General features: G+C 43.5%; 1 protein-coding gene and 1 non-coding gene across 2 annotated transcripts in view; both read right to left on the reverse strand.

Moving 5' to 3' along the window:
* PDE10A (phosphodiesterase 10A) overlaps window positions 1-19,264 on the reverse strand; it is a 305,028-nt gene that overhangs the window by 67,782 nt on the left and 217,982 nt on the right. Inside the window, exons 9-13 of the mRNA XM_047093138.1 lie at window positions 18,818-18,876; window positions 16,716-16,767; window positions 8,570-8,712; window positions 5,988-6,080; window positions 3,042-3,228 (exon numbers count right to left, since the gene is read on the reverse strand). Of these exons, the coding sequence (XP_046949094.1) occupies window positions 3,042-3,228; window positions 5,988-6,080; window positions 8,570-8,712; window positions 16,716-16,767; window positions 18,818-18,876 (534 nt within the window). The remainder of the gene's footprint in view (window positions 1-3,041; window positions 3,229-5,987; window positions 6,081-8,569; window positions 8,713-16,715; window positions 16,768-18,817; window positions 18,877-19,264) is intronic.
* TRNAK-CUU (transfer RNA lysine (anticodon CUU)) lies at window positions 6,514-6,586 on the reverse strand. The gene has a single exon. It is a non-coding gene; the product is annotated as a tRNA-Lys (tRNA).

The following is a 19,264-nucleotide window of genomic DNA, read 5'->3' on the forward strand; positions in this document are numbered from 1 at the left end:
AGAGTAAGGAATGGGTCCAGACGAAAGGATGCTAAAGAAGTCTGTAGTTTAGGGACGCCTGGGGGGCTCAGTGGGTTAAGCGTCTGACTCCTGATTTCGAATCAGGTCACGATCTCAGGGTTCATGAGTTCGAGCCCCACGTCGAGTTCTGCGCGGACAGCTGTGGAGCCTGCTTGGGACTCTCTCTCTCCCCCTTTCTCTCTCCCCCTCCTCTGCTCACACACACACTCTCTCTCTCTCAAAATAAATAAACATAAAAAAGAAGAAGTTTGTAAGTAAGATACCTGGCATAGGTTAGGGGCTGAATTCAGTCCCCAAATTCCCATGTTGAAACCTTAAATCTGTAGTGCCTCAGAACGTGACATGTTTGGAGACAGGGCCTTTACGAGGCGATTAGGGTAAAATGAGGGCAAAAGGCTGGGCCTGAATTCGGTAGGACACGTGTCCTTCGGAGCAAAGGGGAACAGAACCCAGACGTGCACAGGAGGAGGACCGTACGTAGACACAGGGAGAAGAGGGCCACCTAGAGACCAAGGAGAGAGGCCTCAGAAGAAACCGAAGTCACTGACACACTGGGACTTGCAGTTGCCAGACTGTGGCTGATCACTTCCTATGGTCTAAGCCAGCCAGTCTACAGTGCGGGTCATGACAGTCCTGACAAACTTGTACGGTTCCAACAGGAATTTCTGGACTTTGAAATTCTGCAGTGGAAAAATGAGATGATGTACTTGTCTTTAGAAAATACAAACAAAAGTACTTGGGCGTTAGGGGACATTTTGTCTAAAACACGCTCTCAGATCAGAGAAACACAACATCTATGAATGGGATGGAGAGAGAAAAAGAAAGAAAGAAAGAAAGAAAGAAAGAAAGAAAGAAAGAAAGAAAGAAAGAAAGAAAGGAAGAAAGAAAGAAAGAAAAGAAGAAAATCAAGGTAAAAATGGCAACATACCAACACTGGGGAGCACAGGTAATGGTATGAGGGAACCTTTGTATTATTTTTGTAACGTTGCCTTCTGTCTGAAGTTATTTTAAAATAAAAAGTATAAAAAACTTACACTAAGCTTAGTTTCAGTCTAAAATAGGTAAAATGTATTTATAGGTATATTAACCATTTTTTAAGCCACAGACATCTTATTAGGATAGAATAGTTTCCAATAATTGATATTTTTTACTTTTGATAATCATTTATCAAAATTTCGTAACATGGTTACTTTGATCACATAATGACATATACTATCGCAAGCCAAAATTAGTTTTTAACACTTATTATACATGTTTTAGCTTATCTTAATAAATAAAACACTTTAAAGCATAAAACATGTTACATTAGATCAAACTTCTGTGGGGTACAGAAATACATATTCAGAGAGAGAAAAGAATGATGCTAGAGTTTACGATCATATGACCTTATTGTTATATATTTAAATGGACTATAATGTTCTCAAGTTGCTACAGTAGATTCCACCGGAAACATTTAAAAAAAAACCCATAAAGGGGTGCCTGGGTGGTTCAGTCGGTTAAGCATCCAACTTCAGCTCAGGTCATGATCTCACAGTTTTGTGAGTTCGAGGCCCGTGTCGGGCTCTGTGCTGACAGCTGGGAGCCCGGAGCCTGCTTCAGATTCTGTGTCTCTGGCTCTCTCTGTCCCTCCCCTGCTCATGCTCTCTCTCTGTCTCGAAAATAAATAAAAACACTAAAGAAAATTTAAAAAACCGATAAAAACCAATATTCAGGATATACTAGAAATTATATTCTCTGCAACTTTTTTAAAAGTTTACTTATTTATTTTGGGGGGAGGGCAGAGAGAGAGACAGAGAATCCCAAGCAGACTCTGTGCTGTCAGTGTAGAGCCTGACGCAGGCCTTGAACTCACAAACTGTGAGATCATGACTTGAACTGAAATCAAGACTCGGGCATGTAACCAACTAAGCCCCCCAGAGGTCCCCTCTCTGCAACTTTTAAACTAAAGAAAACAAATGTAAGCCTGTCTATATATAAATATATATGTATATATATATGTATATATATATATATATATATATATATACATATATATATAGATTTATGAGAAATACAGGTACAGAAAATGTTTAAAGCAAAAAGTATTTGCCGGCTCTACTAGTGTATTTCTGATGAACTGGGTGGCAGGAGAGGTCCCCGTGAGAGGGCACAGGGTGACGCAGAGGAGGGGTGTTTTTACTAAACAGCACTGAGTTGCATACGGTTGTCCCTAGTCACCAGAGTACTGCTTTTTGCCACTTTTGTTCCTAATCATCTCTCAGCTGTTTCCATCAGCTATGTGGCTGTCCCTATGGAACTCGAGGTTCTATCTCCAAAAAGTACACTTTTCCGCATTAGTATGGTGGTGACTCCCATTTACATTGGTTTAGCTTTGTAAAAGGTTACAATTTTCCCGGACTTTTAAATGCCAGTAATATCATTAAAGGATTATCAGAGTTTACCTAATACCAAATGTTTATCTCAACTATTTTAAAGTGAGGCCTAAAAAACAAACGGAAACTCACTTAATAGATCATTCAGCGACCAGGGCACATGTGTTGTGGGGGGGTCGAGCGCACTGACCCCTAATCTGACCACCGTGCTGAGACGTGCCCCACGCGGTCTCACGAGTGGGACTGTCCCGGGGGGGTGTCAACACAGGAGTCACTGCCATCTTTTGTACAAGACTCTCCAATGCAGGACATATGACAGACAGTAAGGGTTTAGATAACATTTCCTTACTCATTTCAGTAGATACCGTGACAGGTAAACCTTATATTTGAACATTGCACCTTTACATAACCACATTTTTGTTTTTAACAGATTCATCTTGAAACAAATGCAAATTATTAGAAGAGTTTTTTTTTTTTTTCTCCAAAGCATTTTAAGACCTCTCGTGAAATATGTACAACCAGGAATCACTTTTCTGGGTTATGAAGGAAATGCTGGGGCGGGGGGGTAAAACCTTTCCACTGCTTTACCTAAAAGGGTTCAAAGTGGATACGGAGTAGTAAAAAGACATTTAAAACAGCGTCACTTACATTGGCACAGTGTAGGGCTAACGCACAGAAGACAGCAAACATCTTGAAGTTGTTCTCGTCCGTTTTCGAGAAGGCACTACCGCTCAGTTTGTTGACCATCTGCACCACGCCTATGACACTCCCCCGACTCACGATGGGCATGCACAGTATGTTCCGCGTGGTGTAGCCCGTGTACAAGTCCACTTCCCTGTGGTAGCATTCGAGAGCAAAACACACACACACACACACACACACACACACACACACACAGAAGAAAGTGAACTATACATTCCGTCATAAGTCTCAAGTGAGTTTTGCGATTTACATGCTTCCATTACAAAGGAACTGTAATGGGGCCACTTAGCTTCTAAATTCAAGGACAGTGTGACATTTGGAAGTACTGAGCTAAAATCTTTTCAAACGCGTCCTAACCAATTTGTTCTTTTATTTTCAAGAGTTTTTCAGGACAGTCTCTAGGGGGCTTTCAGTTTATCATCCGGTGTTGAGAATCCAGCATGGTCAGGTCAACACAGACAAACCGGATGCAGAGGAAAAAATATAATAAATTCGGTAAAATAGCGTTCTTTTGGACTTGGCTGTATGTTATGAGAGATGTAACTTGCTAGTAAACAAACTTAAATGGGAGTTATCACCTTACGAATTTAGAGCAGGGGTCAGCACACTGCAGACTGTGGGCCAAAACAGCCCTCTGCTACTTTGTTAACATTTTTATTTCTTTAATGTATATTTATTTATTCATATGAGAAAGAGAGAGACAGAGAACGAGAGAGAATTAGAGAGCAGGGGAGGGGCAGAGAGAGAGGGAGGGAGAGAATCCCAAGCAGGCTCCGCAGCTGTCAGCACAGAGCCTGATGTGGGGCTCGAACTCACGATCCGTGAGATCATGACCTGAGCCGAAATCAAGAGTCAGACGCTTCACCGACGGAGCCCCCCGGGCGGCCCTGTTAACAGTTTTAATGGAACACAACCGCACCATTCTTGAATGGATTGTCACCACCCTGCAACACAGCTGAGGACTTGTGCCAGAGACGTTATGGCCCCAAATACTTACTAACTGATCCTTAATAGAAAATGTTTGCGGCCTCCTGATTTCGAGAAAATATTTTTTACAAATAGGACTCAGTTCCACAGACACAGCCAGATAGCTAGAGGCGGCCATTCGTGCCTGGCTTCCTGCACTTAGAGTAATGTTTTGAGACCGATCCATATCGTAGCAGGTACCACGGTACAAATGGTCCAGCACCTCTCATGGCTGCGCAGTGTCCCAGGGTATGGAATACCCATCTTATTTACCCACTCACCAGTTCACGGATATTAGTATTTGCTGACAGCCCGTTTTTTGGCAATTGTGAAAGATGCTGTTTTGCAGATGTGCAGACAAATCTCTGGGTGGATACGTGTTGTTTTTCTGGATCCCTCGGAGTGCAGCCGACTGAGTGCAGTCACTATGTGCTTAACTCTACAAGAAACTGCAGAACTGTTCTCCACAGTGGCTGCACCTTTATCCATTCCCACCAGCAAGGTATGAGAACCCAGGTTTCTCCACATCCTCGCCAGCACTTGCCGGGGCCACTTTTTAAAAACTATCCGTTCACACTGCTGTGTAACGAGATCTCATCGTCAAATTATATCTCCCTCACATCAGGCATCTTTTCATGTGTCTAATGGCCATTCATGCATCTTCTTTTGTGAAATGTTTGTTAAAATGTGGGGTTCTATTCATTACGGTAGAGTATCCTATTACAACGGAAGAGTTGTTTACATATTCTGGAGACAGTATTTTGTCAGATTCAAGCTTTGCAAATATTTTCTCACAGTCTGTTGTTTGCCTTTTCATGGTTCTTAAAAGTTGACCCATAAAATTTTTATCTAACAGTTTTATAAATAAGGATATATAAATATTTTCAATGTTTAAGCGCTAAAATAATAAGTTTGGGTTTTTTTTGGGAAAAAACCTGAGATTTTCTACATGCTCGTAATTTATGGATAAAACATTACTAAGATAAAGTTGTGTTTATATACAAGTTGCACATGTTCGTCATTAATCAAGTTTCTGAAAAAAATGCTTACTGTTTATTTAATTGCCTCTTAAAGTAAACCAAATGTTTGAATAGAACACTAACATCAAAATGTTTGAACTATTACTCCCTACCAGTCACAGCATCAATCTTGAGACTTTCAATTTTTAAGATTTGTTAAAATCAGATTATATAATTTGGTTTCTAATTCTCCAAAGAAACTCAAAACAAAATAAAAAACCTTTATAAGCCATCTGATATCCAACTTGAATAATATCCGATAAAAGCGGCAATCCATGGAGCCCCTGCTTTCTGTCTGTTGCAAAGTTGCCCGATCTCTTATGAGTATTTTCTCTAATTTTAGACAGGCGCGCGCGCGCACACACACACACACACACACACCCTACAAAATAGGCATCACTGTACCATTTTAAAGATGAGAAAACTGAGACTCCAAGAGATAAAGTAACTCACTCCAGGTCACTCCAGAGTTAATTAATGATGGGACAGGGATTCCAAGGTAGGAAATTTCATCAGGAGAGGTTACTGCCTTGTAAGGTACGGTTTGATGGAGAATATGCCCAGGAAAAAATGAGAACACTATAATATCAATAATAAAATGATAATAATAATAATAATAAAAATGAAAGCAGCCTTAGAAGTTTAAACTGCTCCTGTATAAATGTGTTTATCGCATCTTAATCTCCTGTAGCTGGATAGCATTAGTGGTTTGGAGTCCATCATTTTATAAATATCTGAAAACACTTGAGGACTGATAAGAGAGTTGGTTCAAAGAAAGTGTCACAGAGCGCCCAGGAGGAAGGACCTCACGGCGATGGCAGGTGGGGAACTGGGGGCGCGTCATTACAGAGGCTCCAGCCAAGTGGGACGTGACAGAGAGAAGGATGGGCCGTAAGCTATTTCTTACCTGTTGAAGCGTGGGTCTGCATAGGCATCTGGAATGTTCAGGACTTCCCCTGTTCTTGCTACCTGACCAGCAATCCCTTTCTCAATTGAAAATCTGCAGATATAAAACCAGAGGGACATGCTAATTAAAATATAGATGATGTCAAATAATTCGGAACATGGAACATTTCACCACCCACTAAAGAGTAAGCGAAAAAGCATGGTTTTAATTTAAATACTCGCACTAATTTTACGTTTACGTACTCAAAATCACCTTATTAGGACATAATACGGAAAGGTAAAGTAGAAAACCACTGCACGGTCATCACGGGAGAGCTTGTTGTAGGATATAATCCACAATACATTAAACTACACTGGGTCACAAGTTGAAATTGAACAATGAACTAGCAGTCTCCTCTCATGACCAATAATAATCTTTTATAGTTGCAAAGCACCTTGTAATTTACAAGACGCAATATAAGTTTTCTTTAACTATTTATACCTATTTTTATTTATTTATTTATTTGTTAATTTTTAAGTAGGCTCTATGCCCAGTACGGGGCTTGAACTCATGACCCTGAGATCAAGAGCCTCACGCTCTACCGACTGAGCCAGCCAGGCACTCCTGAACATAAATTTTCTTAACGAATTCTCACTGTGGTGTGAACGGAAGCCCATAAGGTTCAGTAATTTGTCAGTACTCCTAAAATACTGGTGGCACAACAGAAACGAGGTCCACACCAGTACACGTCCCACCACACCACACATATAGCCAAACTCATAGGTTAAACGAGAGTTTATACCTGACTTGAGACACTATGCAGGACTAGGACTTGAAGGCATTTATAACACAAGCGCTGCCTAAAAATAACACAACTTACAACGTCTAGTATCTTTAATTCTCTAATTTGCCACATTTAAAAACAGTCAAAATGCACGCTTTCTTTGATTACCCTTAATTATGTTTTGATATATCAGCGTTTTCTTTTACAAATATATTCTCATTTTATAGTTTTCTCGTTGTGATATCATCATAACTCATGTGCTCGCTTCAGAATTAGTTAAGAAAGATGTCTACAGTCTACGATATCTACAGATTTCAAAAGCTGGAAAATAATTTTCGTAATATTACATTTTCGACATTATAGGAAATCACTGTTCCTGAAATAAAGCTCAACTTTAAGGCTGTTCCCTAGGGGAAAAAATAAAAGGAAAGTCGACACAAAAGAGAATGAACTTTCTTAAAAGAGCAAAAAATGAACCTAACATTGCATAGAAAGCAAGCTTGTTTCGTCCTGGTTTTCTTGCGCTTCGAACAAGACGAACAGAACAAATTAGACGGCTGTAGGAAAAGAGTGTTAGAACCATTTCATGATTTATGCCTGATTTTCCTGCTTGGCTGCCTCTGTCAGCGGAGGCCCCGGCAAGGCAGGCGTTCACATCTACGGCTGGCATCAGCTGGCCACTGGAGCGAGCGCGGCCGGCACATTCCCCTCACTGTCTCTCCCAGGCCCGTCCACGCAAACTTCGAGTGACCGTCTCCAAAAGGAGATCGATACCAGCACCGTTAAGGGACACTGAGCCTTCGGCAAGAGAACTCCCTTCACCTAAATGACTACGTGCAGACTGACTTACTGAGGGGCTAAAGAGCAAATACGCCAGAAATAAAACAAGTAAAAATAACAAATCTAAACAGTGCCACGACTTCGGACTGTGAATGCCTGAGTGTGGAATGCAGGGCCCGGCACAGAAGGGGAAGCGCTCAGGGGCAGGGGCAGTGGCGAGGCCTGGCTCGGGGCCACACGCACGTTTCTGGCACCTGATCCGCTCTCTTACACGACAGACCAGAGAAGAGCGGAACTTAGTTCGTGAGGAATTGTGTTTTCCTACGGCGTTTGCAACCACCAGAGCGCCTTACGCTCTTGCGTGGAAAAACAGTTGCACGAGACGTATAAGCAAAGGAACGCAAGGACGATCTCTGGGCGTCAGTGACGGTGCTCCCCGCAGCGGTTCAGATTGTGCGACCTGACTGTGGCAGGCACGCCTTACAGTCAGACCCCATTCCGTCCATTTAAGCGACGGCAGCTGCCACTTAAGGAACGAAGAAGGCTGTAGTTTCCAGATGCAGCGGGCGTGTGCTATCTGACTGACCACACCAGCTGTTCGGTTACGGACTCGTGTGCTTAAGTCATTCAGTCTATCAGGTCCGTTTCCGCTACGGTCTGGACGCTGAGACCGCCGTCGGCTGGGAAGGGGCGGGGGCGATACCCCGCCGCTCCTACACAGAGGACCTGCAGACTCCAGGTGGGATGTCCCTTTACCTACCTGGGAGCACTAGTAAGTTTTTCCAACATGATTTCCAAAAGGACCGCCTCCGGAAGACGGCATTTCCAGGAGTGACGCTAAAGCTTCCTAGGCGCGGTTTCGCTGGCACTGCAATGTCATTCCCAGAAGTACTACCTTCAGGAGGCGGGTCCTGGTGGGAATGATATCACAGTATGACAAGTACTGTCAGCATACCTGTGAACAGGCACAGAAAGGTGGGTAACGGAACACCTGCACAGCCGCACTCGCAGTATAGGGACATTCTACTTCTAGCTGTACCTGATTTCTTTGGTCTTCTTGAAGACAGGTTTTCCTTCCTTTTCCTCTCCGATATCAAAAAGGTCTGAATATAACTCCTTGTTCTTATGGTCTACCTGGAAAAGTGCACAACGGTCGGCATTCACCAGATTTTTTGCATATATCTAAAGACAAACGATAAAGCGAGAGTGAGCCGACGAGAAATTCAGAGTTTAAAAGGCAAACGTTATCAGACATAAATCTAAATGTCAGCTGACCTATACTCCACCTGGGCAGCAAATGAGCGCGGTAACTAAACAAATGTGAGCATATAAACACTCTGTTAACGTGCTGACACCGGCCGGCACCGATACGGACAAACAAACAGCCGCGGGGTATGCACGTCGTGCTGTTGCCGACACCGCACGGGTCTCGAAGGGGCTGGAACGCAGTTACCGGCCCCGCCCCCTCAGAGCCCTTCCCTCACGCCGGTCCCTCTTCCAGAACCTCTGGGCTTACCCTTGTGCCCCCCGGGTGAGCCATTCTGCCGGGCTGGTATTTGCGACACGTCGGTCGTGAACAAAATACGAAACGTAATCTCTTGTGAAGTTCGTATTCACATTTGTTGCCCCTACTTGCTGCACTAACGATCCTGTGTAATTATTACTAAGCGTTTCCCGGGTGCCCACACATTTACACACTCCGGGTGCCTTGATTCACTTAATCCTCACGGTAATAACATTAAGTCAGGGAGCATTTTCATCTCCACTTTACGTGTGAGGACAACCGAGGCAGGAGGTAACTCCTCATCCACTATCCCATGGCCAGTCAATGGCAGACCGCGTGTTTGAACTCGCGCTAGCTACTTTCATGGCCTGGTTCTTGTAATAAAAACACCCTTTTCCATTTCTAACTGGAACACTCTGTTCACTTTGTCATTCACTTGTTCATCAGTCTCTTTCCGCAGTTACTTCTTTAATGCTAACATATCCCACTGACCCTGCCGGGTCGGGACTACGGCTGGAGAATTCCGGCAACCTCAGACCCCAGATTTTAGACATGAGATTTATTCCTTGGAGAAAAAGAGCTGATTCTTGGAGAAAAACAGCCATCACAAAAGTCTGTGCAAGAGGGACATGGGCCACCTTGTGGCCACCGGAAAATATATAATCTCATGTGAAACTAATTTATTGATTTAATGAAAAGAAGTCAGCATGGGTTAGATACACTGGTTCATCTCATATCATATACTTGTCTTTATAGATTGTACTCATTCACTGAGTTCAGGCTGTGCCAGGGACTGATTTTACTGCATATTAAGATTATGAGAACTTGACAGTTTGTCTCTTTCCATTAGCCTGTGAGTTCTGGGACAGCAGAAGCTGCTTCTTTTTCCCACAGTATTGCAAATGCCCAGCACAAGGCCTAGAGTAGAGGTCAGCTAACTAAGTCCATCAGCCAAAGCCAGGCCGTTGCCTGTTTTTATAGATAAAATTTTATTGGGAAAGGATTATGTTCATTCCTTTACGCAATGTTTAAGGCTGCTACAATAGCAGAGCTCAGTGTCTGCAATAGTGTTTGGCCCATGGAGCATAAAACTTTACCAGAAAGGTTTGCCAACCCTTAGGTTAAAACACATAAGCCCTCCGTAACCCAAGAAGTGTCAATAAATATTGGAGGAAGGATGAACGACATCAAGTTAGGGAGACAGTAATGGGACTGTGTTTTGGCAAACGGAAGAATCGCCCATTTATTCTGCAAACTCATGGTATCTTGAACTTTTAAATAATAACAATGGTCCTGAACTATTAGTGATTACGTTATGAAAAGCAAAATTTGCATCCCTACTGACTAGGTCATGTTAAATGCTTAATACTTTGGCACGTACTTATGTTAATAACTATAAAAATCTAAACAGAACGGCCAATTTTCTAGAAAAGTGAGTTGCCAAGTAATTGAAAAATCTGAGCAGAAATAGAATAATAGGGCTCCTGGGTGGCTCAGTCAGTTAAGAATCTGACTCTTGGTTTCGGCTCAGGTCATGATCTCACAGTGCGTGAGACTGAGGCCTGTGTCGGGCTCTGAGGGGACAGTGCGGAGCCTGCTTGGGATTCTTTCTCTCTGCCCCTCTATTTATTTCTCTCAAAGTAAATAAACATTAAAAAAAAAAAAGAAGAAGAAGAAACAGAATAATACAGACAATTGAAAAATTGTCAAAGCATTATCCCCAAAAAAGGCATCAGGCCCAAATGATCTCAACTATGAATCACTTAAGAATCTTCAACAAATAAATTTCCACCCTATGTTCAGAAAGAACACAAGTTTTTCAAGTTATTTTTGAAGCCCTGCTATGCCAAGGATACTGAAAATTAACAAAGATACTATAAAAAAGCAAATCACAGACCAATTTACCTTGGAACTCAGAGAAAACTCATAAATAAAAATTTTAGTAAATCAGACTTAGGAATTAATGTATTACAATATTTAAAAACTATTCAGAACTGTTCAGTATCATAAACTCTAATATTTCATAATAGCAATAAAACAAAGGAAGAGATGATGCAATTATCTTCATGTCGCCAAAAAGGCACGTGAAGCAATTCAGCCATCCTTCACGACAAAAACTTTGGTCAACGGAAACCGAAGACTGGATCCACACACACGTGTGTGTATGTGTACGTCTATACCCATATCCTAAGCCCCCACAATGTCTGGCTTTGACAACCGACGGGGCCACACCCGGCGGACCCACAGCGCTATGGGAACCTGGGACACTTGCCTTAAGGGGCTCACACACAGACTCACTCGCCTCAGGGACCAGCGCACAAGCAGCAGTTGGAGAAGCTCCTAGAATGTACCTGAAGGAGATTCATTTGCTAATTTTAAAGTGCCTGCCAGATGGGCAGGAGCCCTGGGGGACGCAAAAGCGCTGGTGCCTTTTCTGCACTCCCCCTGTACCTTAACAGCGCTGATGGGTGCACCCCAGAGGCCGTGAAAGCCGGTGGGTGCACCCCAGCCCAGCGCTGCCCGTCAGCCTCACTACCGCTGGCGGGCGTGAGCAGTCCACACAGGGGGTCCTCCTTGATCACCTGGCTCTGGCGGCCAGGGCGGGGGTGGGGGGCTTGCATCACCGGGGCCTACAGGACCGCCACAATCCAGGCTACCCCACGCCCCATCCCCCCAGGGCACGACACCGACAACAGACTGAAACACACCCCTCCTTCCTGTGAAAAAGGCCTGTGGACTTGTCACGGAGCTTGGACCCGAGGAGCCGTCGCAGGCTTGCCCACCTGGAGACCCCAGAGGAGCACCAGGGGCGGTTGGTCGAGGACGCCATCTTCGTGCTCTCCTCGGCCCTGTCACAGCTCGCCAGTACCTCTCAGAAAAGAGCTCGTACGCTCGTCTGGAGCCCCAAGTTTTACAAACGTCCCCCAGTTCAGCCGCCCTGGAGGCCAGCTCCACAGCTGAGGCCCACGTACGGTCGTACGTACATCTGCATCCTCTAAAAGCTGCTGCCTGACATTCTCCTTCTCGTCAGCCAGGAACGAGGCGCTGACACACCCTTCCGCGTGTAGCACTGTTAGGTCTTAGCACACCCTTCACGAGGGGGCCTACCAAGAATACATCCGGCTGTGGAGACGACCGCAAAGGTGTGAAAGACCATCAGGCACCAGGGGAAGCTGAACGATGAGGCCTGCACAAGGTGCCCCTGCAAGGCCGGGGGGAGACAGCTGTCTCACCTCGTACAGAGAAACAACACAGAGACGGGCGCCTGGGGTGGGGGGCTCTGTGGGTTGAGCGTCCGACTTCGGCTCAGCTCATGGTCTCACGGCCTGTGAGTCTGAGCCCCGCATGGGGCTCTGTGTTGACAGCTCGGAGCCTGGAGCCTGCTTCGGATTCTGTGTCTCCCTCTCTCTCTCTGCCCCTCCCCCGCTCACGCTCTCTCTCTCTCTCTCTCTCTCTCTCTCAAAAATAAATAAACATTTTTAAAAAAGAAAACAAACACAGAGAGTTGAGCAAAATGAAGAAAATAGAGAACATGTTCCAAACAAAGGAACAAGATAAAGCATCAGAAAAAGAAACTAATGAAATGGAGATCGGTAACTTAGATAGAACTCAAGAACGGTCATAAAGACGCTCACCCAACACGGGGAAGAGACCAACACAGTGAGAACGGACAACACACTCAATGATGAAAAGCTGAGAGCTTTCCTCTGAGATCAGGAATAAGACAAGGATGCCACTCTCGCCGTTTTGTTCAACAAAGTATTAGCACTTCTAGCCAGAATAGTGACGTAAGAGAAAGAAAAGGCATCCACATTCGATAAAAAGAAGTAAAACTGACATGATTTTATAGAGAGAAAACCCTAAACACTCCGCGGGCACACACGCACACACGCACACACACACGCACACGTGCGCGCGCACACACACACACACACACACAAAACCTTTTAGAACTAATGAACAACTTCAGTAAAACTGCAGGGTATAAAATGAACATACAGAAATCTGCTGCATTTCTATACACTAACAAATTATTAGAAACAGAAATTAAGAAAACAATCCCATTTACAACTGCATCAAAAGAATAAAATACCGAGGAACAAATTTCATCAAGGAAAGGAGAGACCTGTATGCTGGAAATTGTAAGACACTGATGAAAAAAGTTGAAGACACAAATAATTGGAAAGATACTCCATGCTCATGGGTTGGAGGAACTAATATTGTTAAGATGACTGTGTTATCCAAAACATCTACAGATTCCATGCAATCCCTATCAAAATCCCAATGGAATTTTTCACAGAACTAGAACAAAGAATCCTAAAATTCCACACACGATGCTTCAAATAGCCAAAGCAATCTTGAGAAAGAACCAAGAAGTATCACGGTCCCTGATTTCAAACGATATGACAAAGCTGTAATAATCAAAGCAGTATGGTTCTGGCATAAAGACAAAGTAGAGGGTCCACACAGATGGTCAATCTGTGACACAGGCGGCAAGAATATAAATGGGGAAAGGGTCGTCTCTTCCACAAAGGGTGCCGGGAAAACCAGACAGCCAGGATGCAAAGGAATGAAACTGGTCTAGTATTTTGTAACACATGAAAAAACTAACTCACAATGGATTAGAGGCTTGAATGGGAGACCTGAAACCATGAAATTACAAGAACAAAAATACAGGCAGTAAGTCCTCTGACCCTGGTCTTGGCAATGTTTTTTTTTTTTTTTCTTCTGGTTTGTTTTTTGTTTCTTTTTGTTTTTGGATCTGATTCCAAAAGCAACGGCAACAAAAGGAAAAGTGGGGATACACAAACAAGAAATCTTTTGCACAGCAAAGGAAACCATCAACAAAATGAAGAGGAGGTCTATTGAATGGGAGAAAATATTTACAAATCATGTATCCAGTAAGGGATGAACATCCAAAATATATAAAAAATGCATACAACGAAACAGCAAAACACAACAATCCAATTAACAAATGGGCAGAGGATTTGAACAGATATTTTTCCAAAAAAGACATCGGATGGTCAACAGGTATGTGAAAAAGATGCTTAATTAACATCATGAATCGTCACGAAAATGCAAACCAAAACCTCTATGACGTATTACCTAAAACTCTTGAAATCAAGAGTCAGAAGCGCAACTGACTGAGCCGCCCAGGTGTCCGAATTATGCCTCATTTAAAAAAAACATACAGGGGCGCCTGGGTGGCGCAGTCGGTTAAGCGTCCGACTTCAGCCAGGTCACGATCTCGCGGTCCGGGAGTTCGAGCCCCGCGTCGGGCTCTGGGCTGATGGCTCAGAGCCTGGAGCCTGTTTCCGATTCTGTGTCTCCCTCTCTCTCTGCCCCTCCCCCGTTCATGCTCTGTCTCTCTCTGTCCCAAAATAAATAAAAAACGTTGAAAAAAAAAATTTTTTTAAAAAAAACATACAATTTGCGGTAGTGGGTGACTCATTTGGTTGAGCGTCCAACTCTTGATTTCACTTCAGGTCACGATGACACGGTTCACGAGATAGAGCCCCAGGCTGACAGCACAGAGTCTGCTTGGGTTTCTCTCTCTCCCCTTCCTCACTTGTGCACAGGTGTCTCTCAAAATATATAAACATTAAAAAAAACCCCGCAATTAGGTAATAGAAAGAAGAGAGCGCATATATTTGATAAGGCAAATTTTCCTGTTCAGTGTGCTATTGAATATGTCGGAAAATCAAAAAAAAATCAACTGAAAAACAATCACAGGTTGTGAGAAAGGCTTCTTCTGTTTTAAGATCAGTGATGCTGAACATAACGTTCACATTTTCATTCTCCCCAAATAGAGGCTTTCAGTTTGAACTGGTACTCTTATGTGCTGAAATCAGAAATCCTAGACCTGTTTTGGGAACATTTATGAACTCCAAACATCAGAGGGTCATTCTAAAAGCCACCTGCCTCTCTCATTCATGCCCGCATGTATGCACGTGCACACACACGCGCACACACACGCAGCTTTACTCGTAAGTGGAAAGCAACTTCTCGATAACAAGAGTGGATTTAAGATCCAGTGAAAACAAGGCACACTGTTGGATGGAAGCAGGGAGAGTAACAAATTTTCCTCAGGGTGTAAGCTCCCATATCTCATCGTTAGGTATGTTGGTTGTAGGACCCCAGCAGATACTACGTAACTACTTAAGGACTTTTCCTCGTATTCCTAATTTGCTAGGAGTTTGCATCTACTGGGTGTTGAGTATTATAAAGTTTTTGTAATCCGTTCTTAAAATAATGTAATTTTTCTCCCTTTACTCAATTAGAATCGGGAACTACATTAATTTATTACTTAACGTCGAACTGCTCTTGCATTCCTGGGGTGAATGCTCCTTAGCTGATGCCACCTTTCCTCCTGGGTTTGCTGTTTATCACTGATTTTGGATGTTTGCGTCTATATTCCGCTCAATGGCTTTCCTTTTTTCTACCGTTGGGGAATATGAGCGTTAGGTCAAAAAGTCAAGGAATAGCCAGTGTCGGTGAGAACGGGGAGAAGCCGGAACCCGGGTGCACTGCTGACGGGAACAGAACCTGGTGCAACTGCACGGAAAACAGCCTAGCAGCTCCTCCGGAAGTGAAACACACAATCCCCGCGCGACCCGGCAGTGCCACTCCCTAAGTACGGAACAACTGAAAACACGTATTCAAGCGAAGAAAGCTATACAGATGTTCAAAGCAGTACTTTTCCCATCAGGCAAAATGTGGCAACAATCCAAACGTTTATCAGCTGACGATGGGCAAAGAACGTGCACGTCTATCCACATAACAGAGTATTATTCAGCCACAGAAATGAGTGAAGTGCTGATATTTGCTACAGCACGGGAGGACTTGAACACAGTACGGTAAGGGAAAAAAGCCAGGCACAAAACCCACATATTACATGATCTCTTTTATGGGAGATGTCTAGAACAGGTAAATCCACAGAAAAAGAATTAGGTTAGCGGTTGCTTAGGATGGGGGCGGGGGTGGGCAGGAAGGAGAATGGGGGCCTCAGTAGATGATGGCTAAAATGACACGGAGTGCATTTTTTAAGTAATGAAAATGTTCTAAATCGACTGGTGATGGCTTCACGTATCTTTGAATATGCTAAAAACCACTGAACTGACCTCTTGAAACGGATGAATAGTGTGGTATGTGAATTATATCTCAAGAAAAACTGTCTTAAAAAAGATAAATAATACAAGAACCAGTCAACAAGTATTTTCCCTAGTCAAGCTATGTTAATCCATGTATTTATATTTCTATATTCTTAATATTTTTCACTTCATAGAAGTCTACTTCCTGTGGCTTTCAGCTCCAAGTGCCCACTAGTCTTCCAGAAGAGAGGAACACGTAAGACTAAAACTAAACAGAACGAGCCTCAAGTGGTTGGGAATCCCCAGTACGGTCGATATGCACAAGGTCTTTTGGAGAATATAAGAAGGCACCGAATGTTTTTCAAAGTTTAGCTCGCCACTAAATAATGAAAAGCTCAGACATTTTCCCAAAAGTTACTCAAACCCCCTCACAATGAACAAAAGTCACAAAGAAATCAAACCAACACCTGTAGATCACTAAGTGCCGTCTTTCCATCATGATTTTAAGACAGCTTATGCCTCTAATAATGCATTAAAATGTTCCCCCATATATTAGGACATGAATCATTTTCGAACAAAAACCAACCTACCATTATGTGTTCAAGTAGAGAGTCTATTGCGACTATGTTATCAAAATATGTCCTGAAAAAAAAGGAACAGAAAACTGGTAATTACTCCAAATAGGAACACAGAACATCTTAAACTTTGCATACATTTCCCAGTTTTGTCTACGTTTAAGTAAAAAACGTAAAGATACATGTTGTTTGATTTTTGTCCTTTTGTGGAAACAACCAATAACAAGTTACTTTAGAGATAAATGAAACCTTATCAGTAACTTTGGTATGGAGTATCTAATTTCGGAGAGTATTTTATTGGTAAGTACCTATTTTGAGAGCAAGTCTGTAGCATTTAAGTAAAACTATGAAGGGATAAAATTGCTCACCATTTTTAATATTTTCATGAATAACTCTGATCTGAAATAAAAATGTTCAAATTTGCTTAATCTCATTAATACAGTTAAAATGTAAATTAGCACTGAAAACCTGGAAAGTTAAAACACAGTTGCACTGTACCGAGAAAGCCATGTAACTCACTGGAGAAGAAACGTCAGAATACAAGAAATAATGACGACCTGATCATTTTACACGAGTAACTTGCGTTCATTATTACAAACAGCAGGTAAATACTTAGGAGATACGTGGCAGCTACATTAAAATGTCAACCTGATAAACGAGGAATGAGTAGGCATGTATTCTAGGGGATATTTTAATATAGGATCTACTGGTTCCTGGGAACTTAGCAAGGGGCTCAGAATTAAGATAACTGAATAGTGATAAACAATGCCTTTCGCTTAAAAGACAAATTACCCAGCTCGGAGCCACTGAGACGCTGCTAATGTAACGTACCACAAGCAAAGGGGGAAGGCCCAGTGGGCTTCCCCGAGGGAAGAGATTTACAGGGGTCGAATCGGGCTGTGGAAGCCTTGCAAGGTGTTCAACTACACTAGCAAAGGAAGGTGAGTGGCTTCCCTTCCTGTGCGCTTGGGTGGTCAAGTCATGTGTCCCAGAAGTACTGTTTGATTCTGTCTCGGGGACACAGGGGCCTGGCGATCAAAGGAAAGCACCCTCATTCCCACGCTTCTCTAATTGCGTATTTCAAAACATCACGTAACACAAAGCAGCACCTTCAGACTAATGAGTGCTGGGGTCCCAACAGTCCTTGACGAGGAAGGTGTCAAGTGCCACCAAAGTGGCCCGTGCGGGAGAACGCGGTCCCGGCCCCTGCCGGTGGCCGTGGAACAGCAGGTACCTTATTGCTCCGTTAACTTGCCAGAGGACGTGGCCCTGAAGCGGCCACCTCCTGGGCCATTATTTCAGATTTCGGCCATTCAGCAGATGGCTCAGATCTACAGACAACCCCGCTGGGAGCAGGGGAACCAATACGAACCGACGCTGCGGTGAACGTCTCTACCTGCTTCCGCCCCCACCCAAGGAAGCTTTTCCAGGGCAAACTTCAGGGAAATGGAACATTTTCTCTCAGGTGGTATTTGAGCTCCCATACATGGGAAAATTAAAGTAATAGTAATATTGCCGATACGGGGGCGCCTGGGTGGCTCAGTCGGCGAAGCGTCCGACTCTCGGTTTCGGCTCAGGTCGTGATCTCATGGTTCGTGAGTTCCAGCCCCAGGTTGGCTCTGTGCTGACAGCGTAGAGCCTGCTTGGGATTCTCTGTCTCTCCTTCTCTCTCTTTCTCTGCCCCTCCCTGCTCACTTTCTCCCTCAAAACAAATAAATAAACTTAAAAAAGATATTGCTCATCTGGTTTAATTTACTGACATTTTCAGAAAATGCCAGAGAGGGTTTTTGGAAAATAATAAACTAGAACATTTCCTCTTCTACTGCTCTCGGCTTTCTCCTGCAAAAACAGAAATACTTAGTACCTTTAACATGCGCTAGTGAGTCTAATTAGAAGATATGCACCAAATTGCAAATAAGTATTATCGCATATACGTCTGCAATCCTTCCCTTGTACAGTGACCACGGGTGCGAACGTAACTTCACGGTCCGGGACGGGAACCTTTCTTACCAGACTACCGACTGCAGAATACACAGTACCTATTGCCGTCGGAGCCTGCACTGAGGGTAAACCCCTGATCCGGAAGAACTACGTCACCCCTAGAAACCAACACTTACTTGGATACGTCAAGTAGGAAGTCATTCAATTCGGTCTGCTTGGCAAGGCCTCTGCACACCTGCCAAAGAGAATGATGACTATTAATTGTAAGAGAGCTCCCCTTACGAAAAGGAACAATTCCAGAATACTATTTTCCCTCACTGTATTTTGAAAGACGTGACACGATCACTTTTTATAACATGGTAATACTATCAATGGCAAGTTGAGACTTGAGATACTTCAATCCCAAGTATCTACGGAAGGCTTACGTGTGCTAAGCTCTGTTTTACGCACTTTATTATCTCACTTAATCAGCGCAGAACACCATGGACTGGGGATTTGCTTTCCTCATTGAAGCAAGAAGTCGTGCAGAACCACGCTCCCGCTCCAGAGTCACTGAGGGACGGGGCCAGCATTCAGACCCAGGCGACCAACCTCCACGGCCGCTCTTTAAAACTACTTCCCAC

This window comes from Lynx rufus, unplaced genomic scaffold (assembly GCF_022079265.1).
Source record: "Lynx rufus isolate CCGP_SWC_20201006 ecotype Redwood Valley unplaced genomic scaffold, mLynRuf1.p SCAF_32, whole genome shotgun sequence".
Lineage (NCBI taxonomy): Eukaryota > Metazoa > Chordata > Mammalia > Carnivora > Felidae > Lynx > Lynx rufus.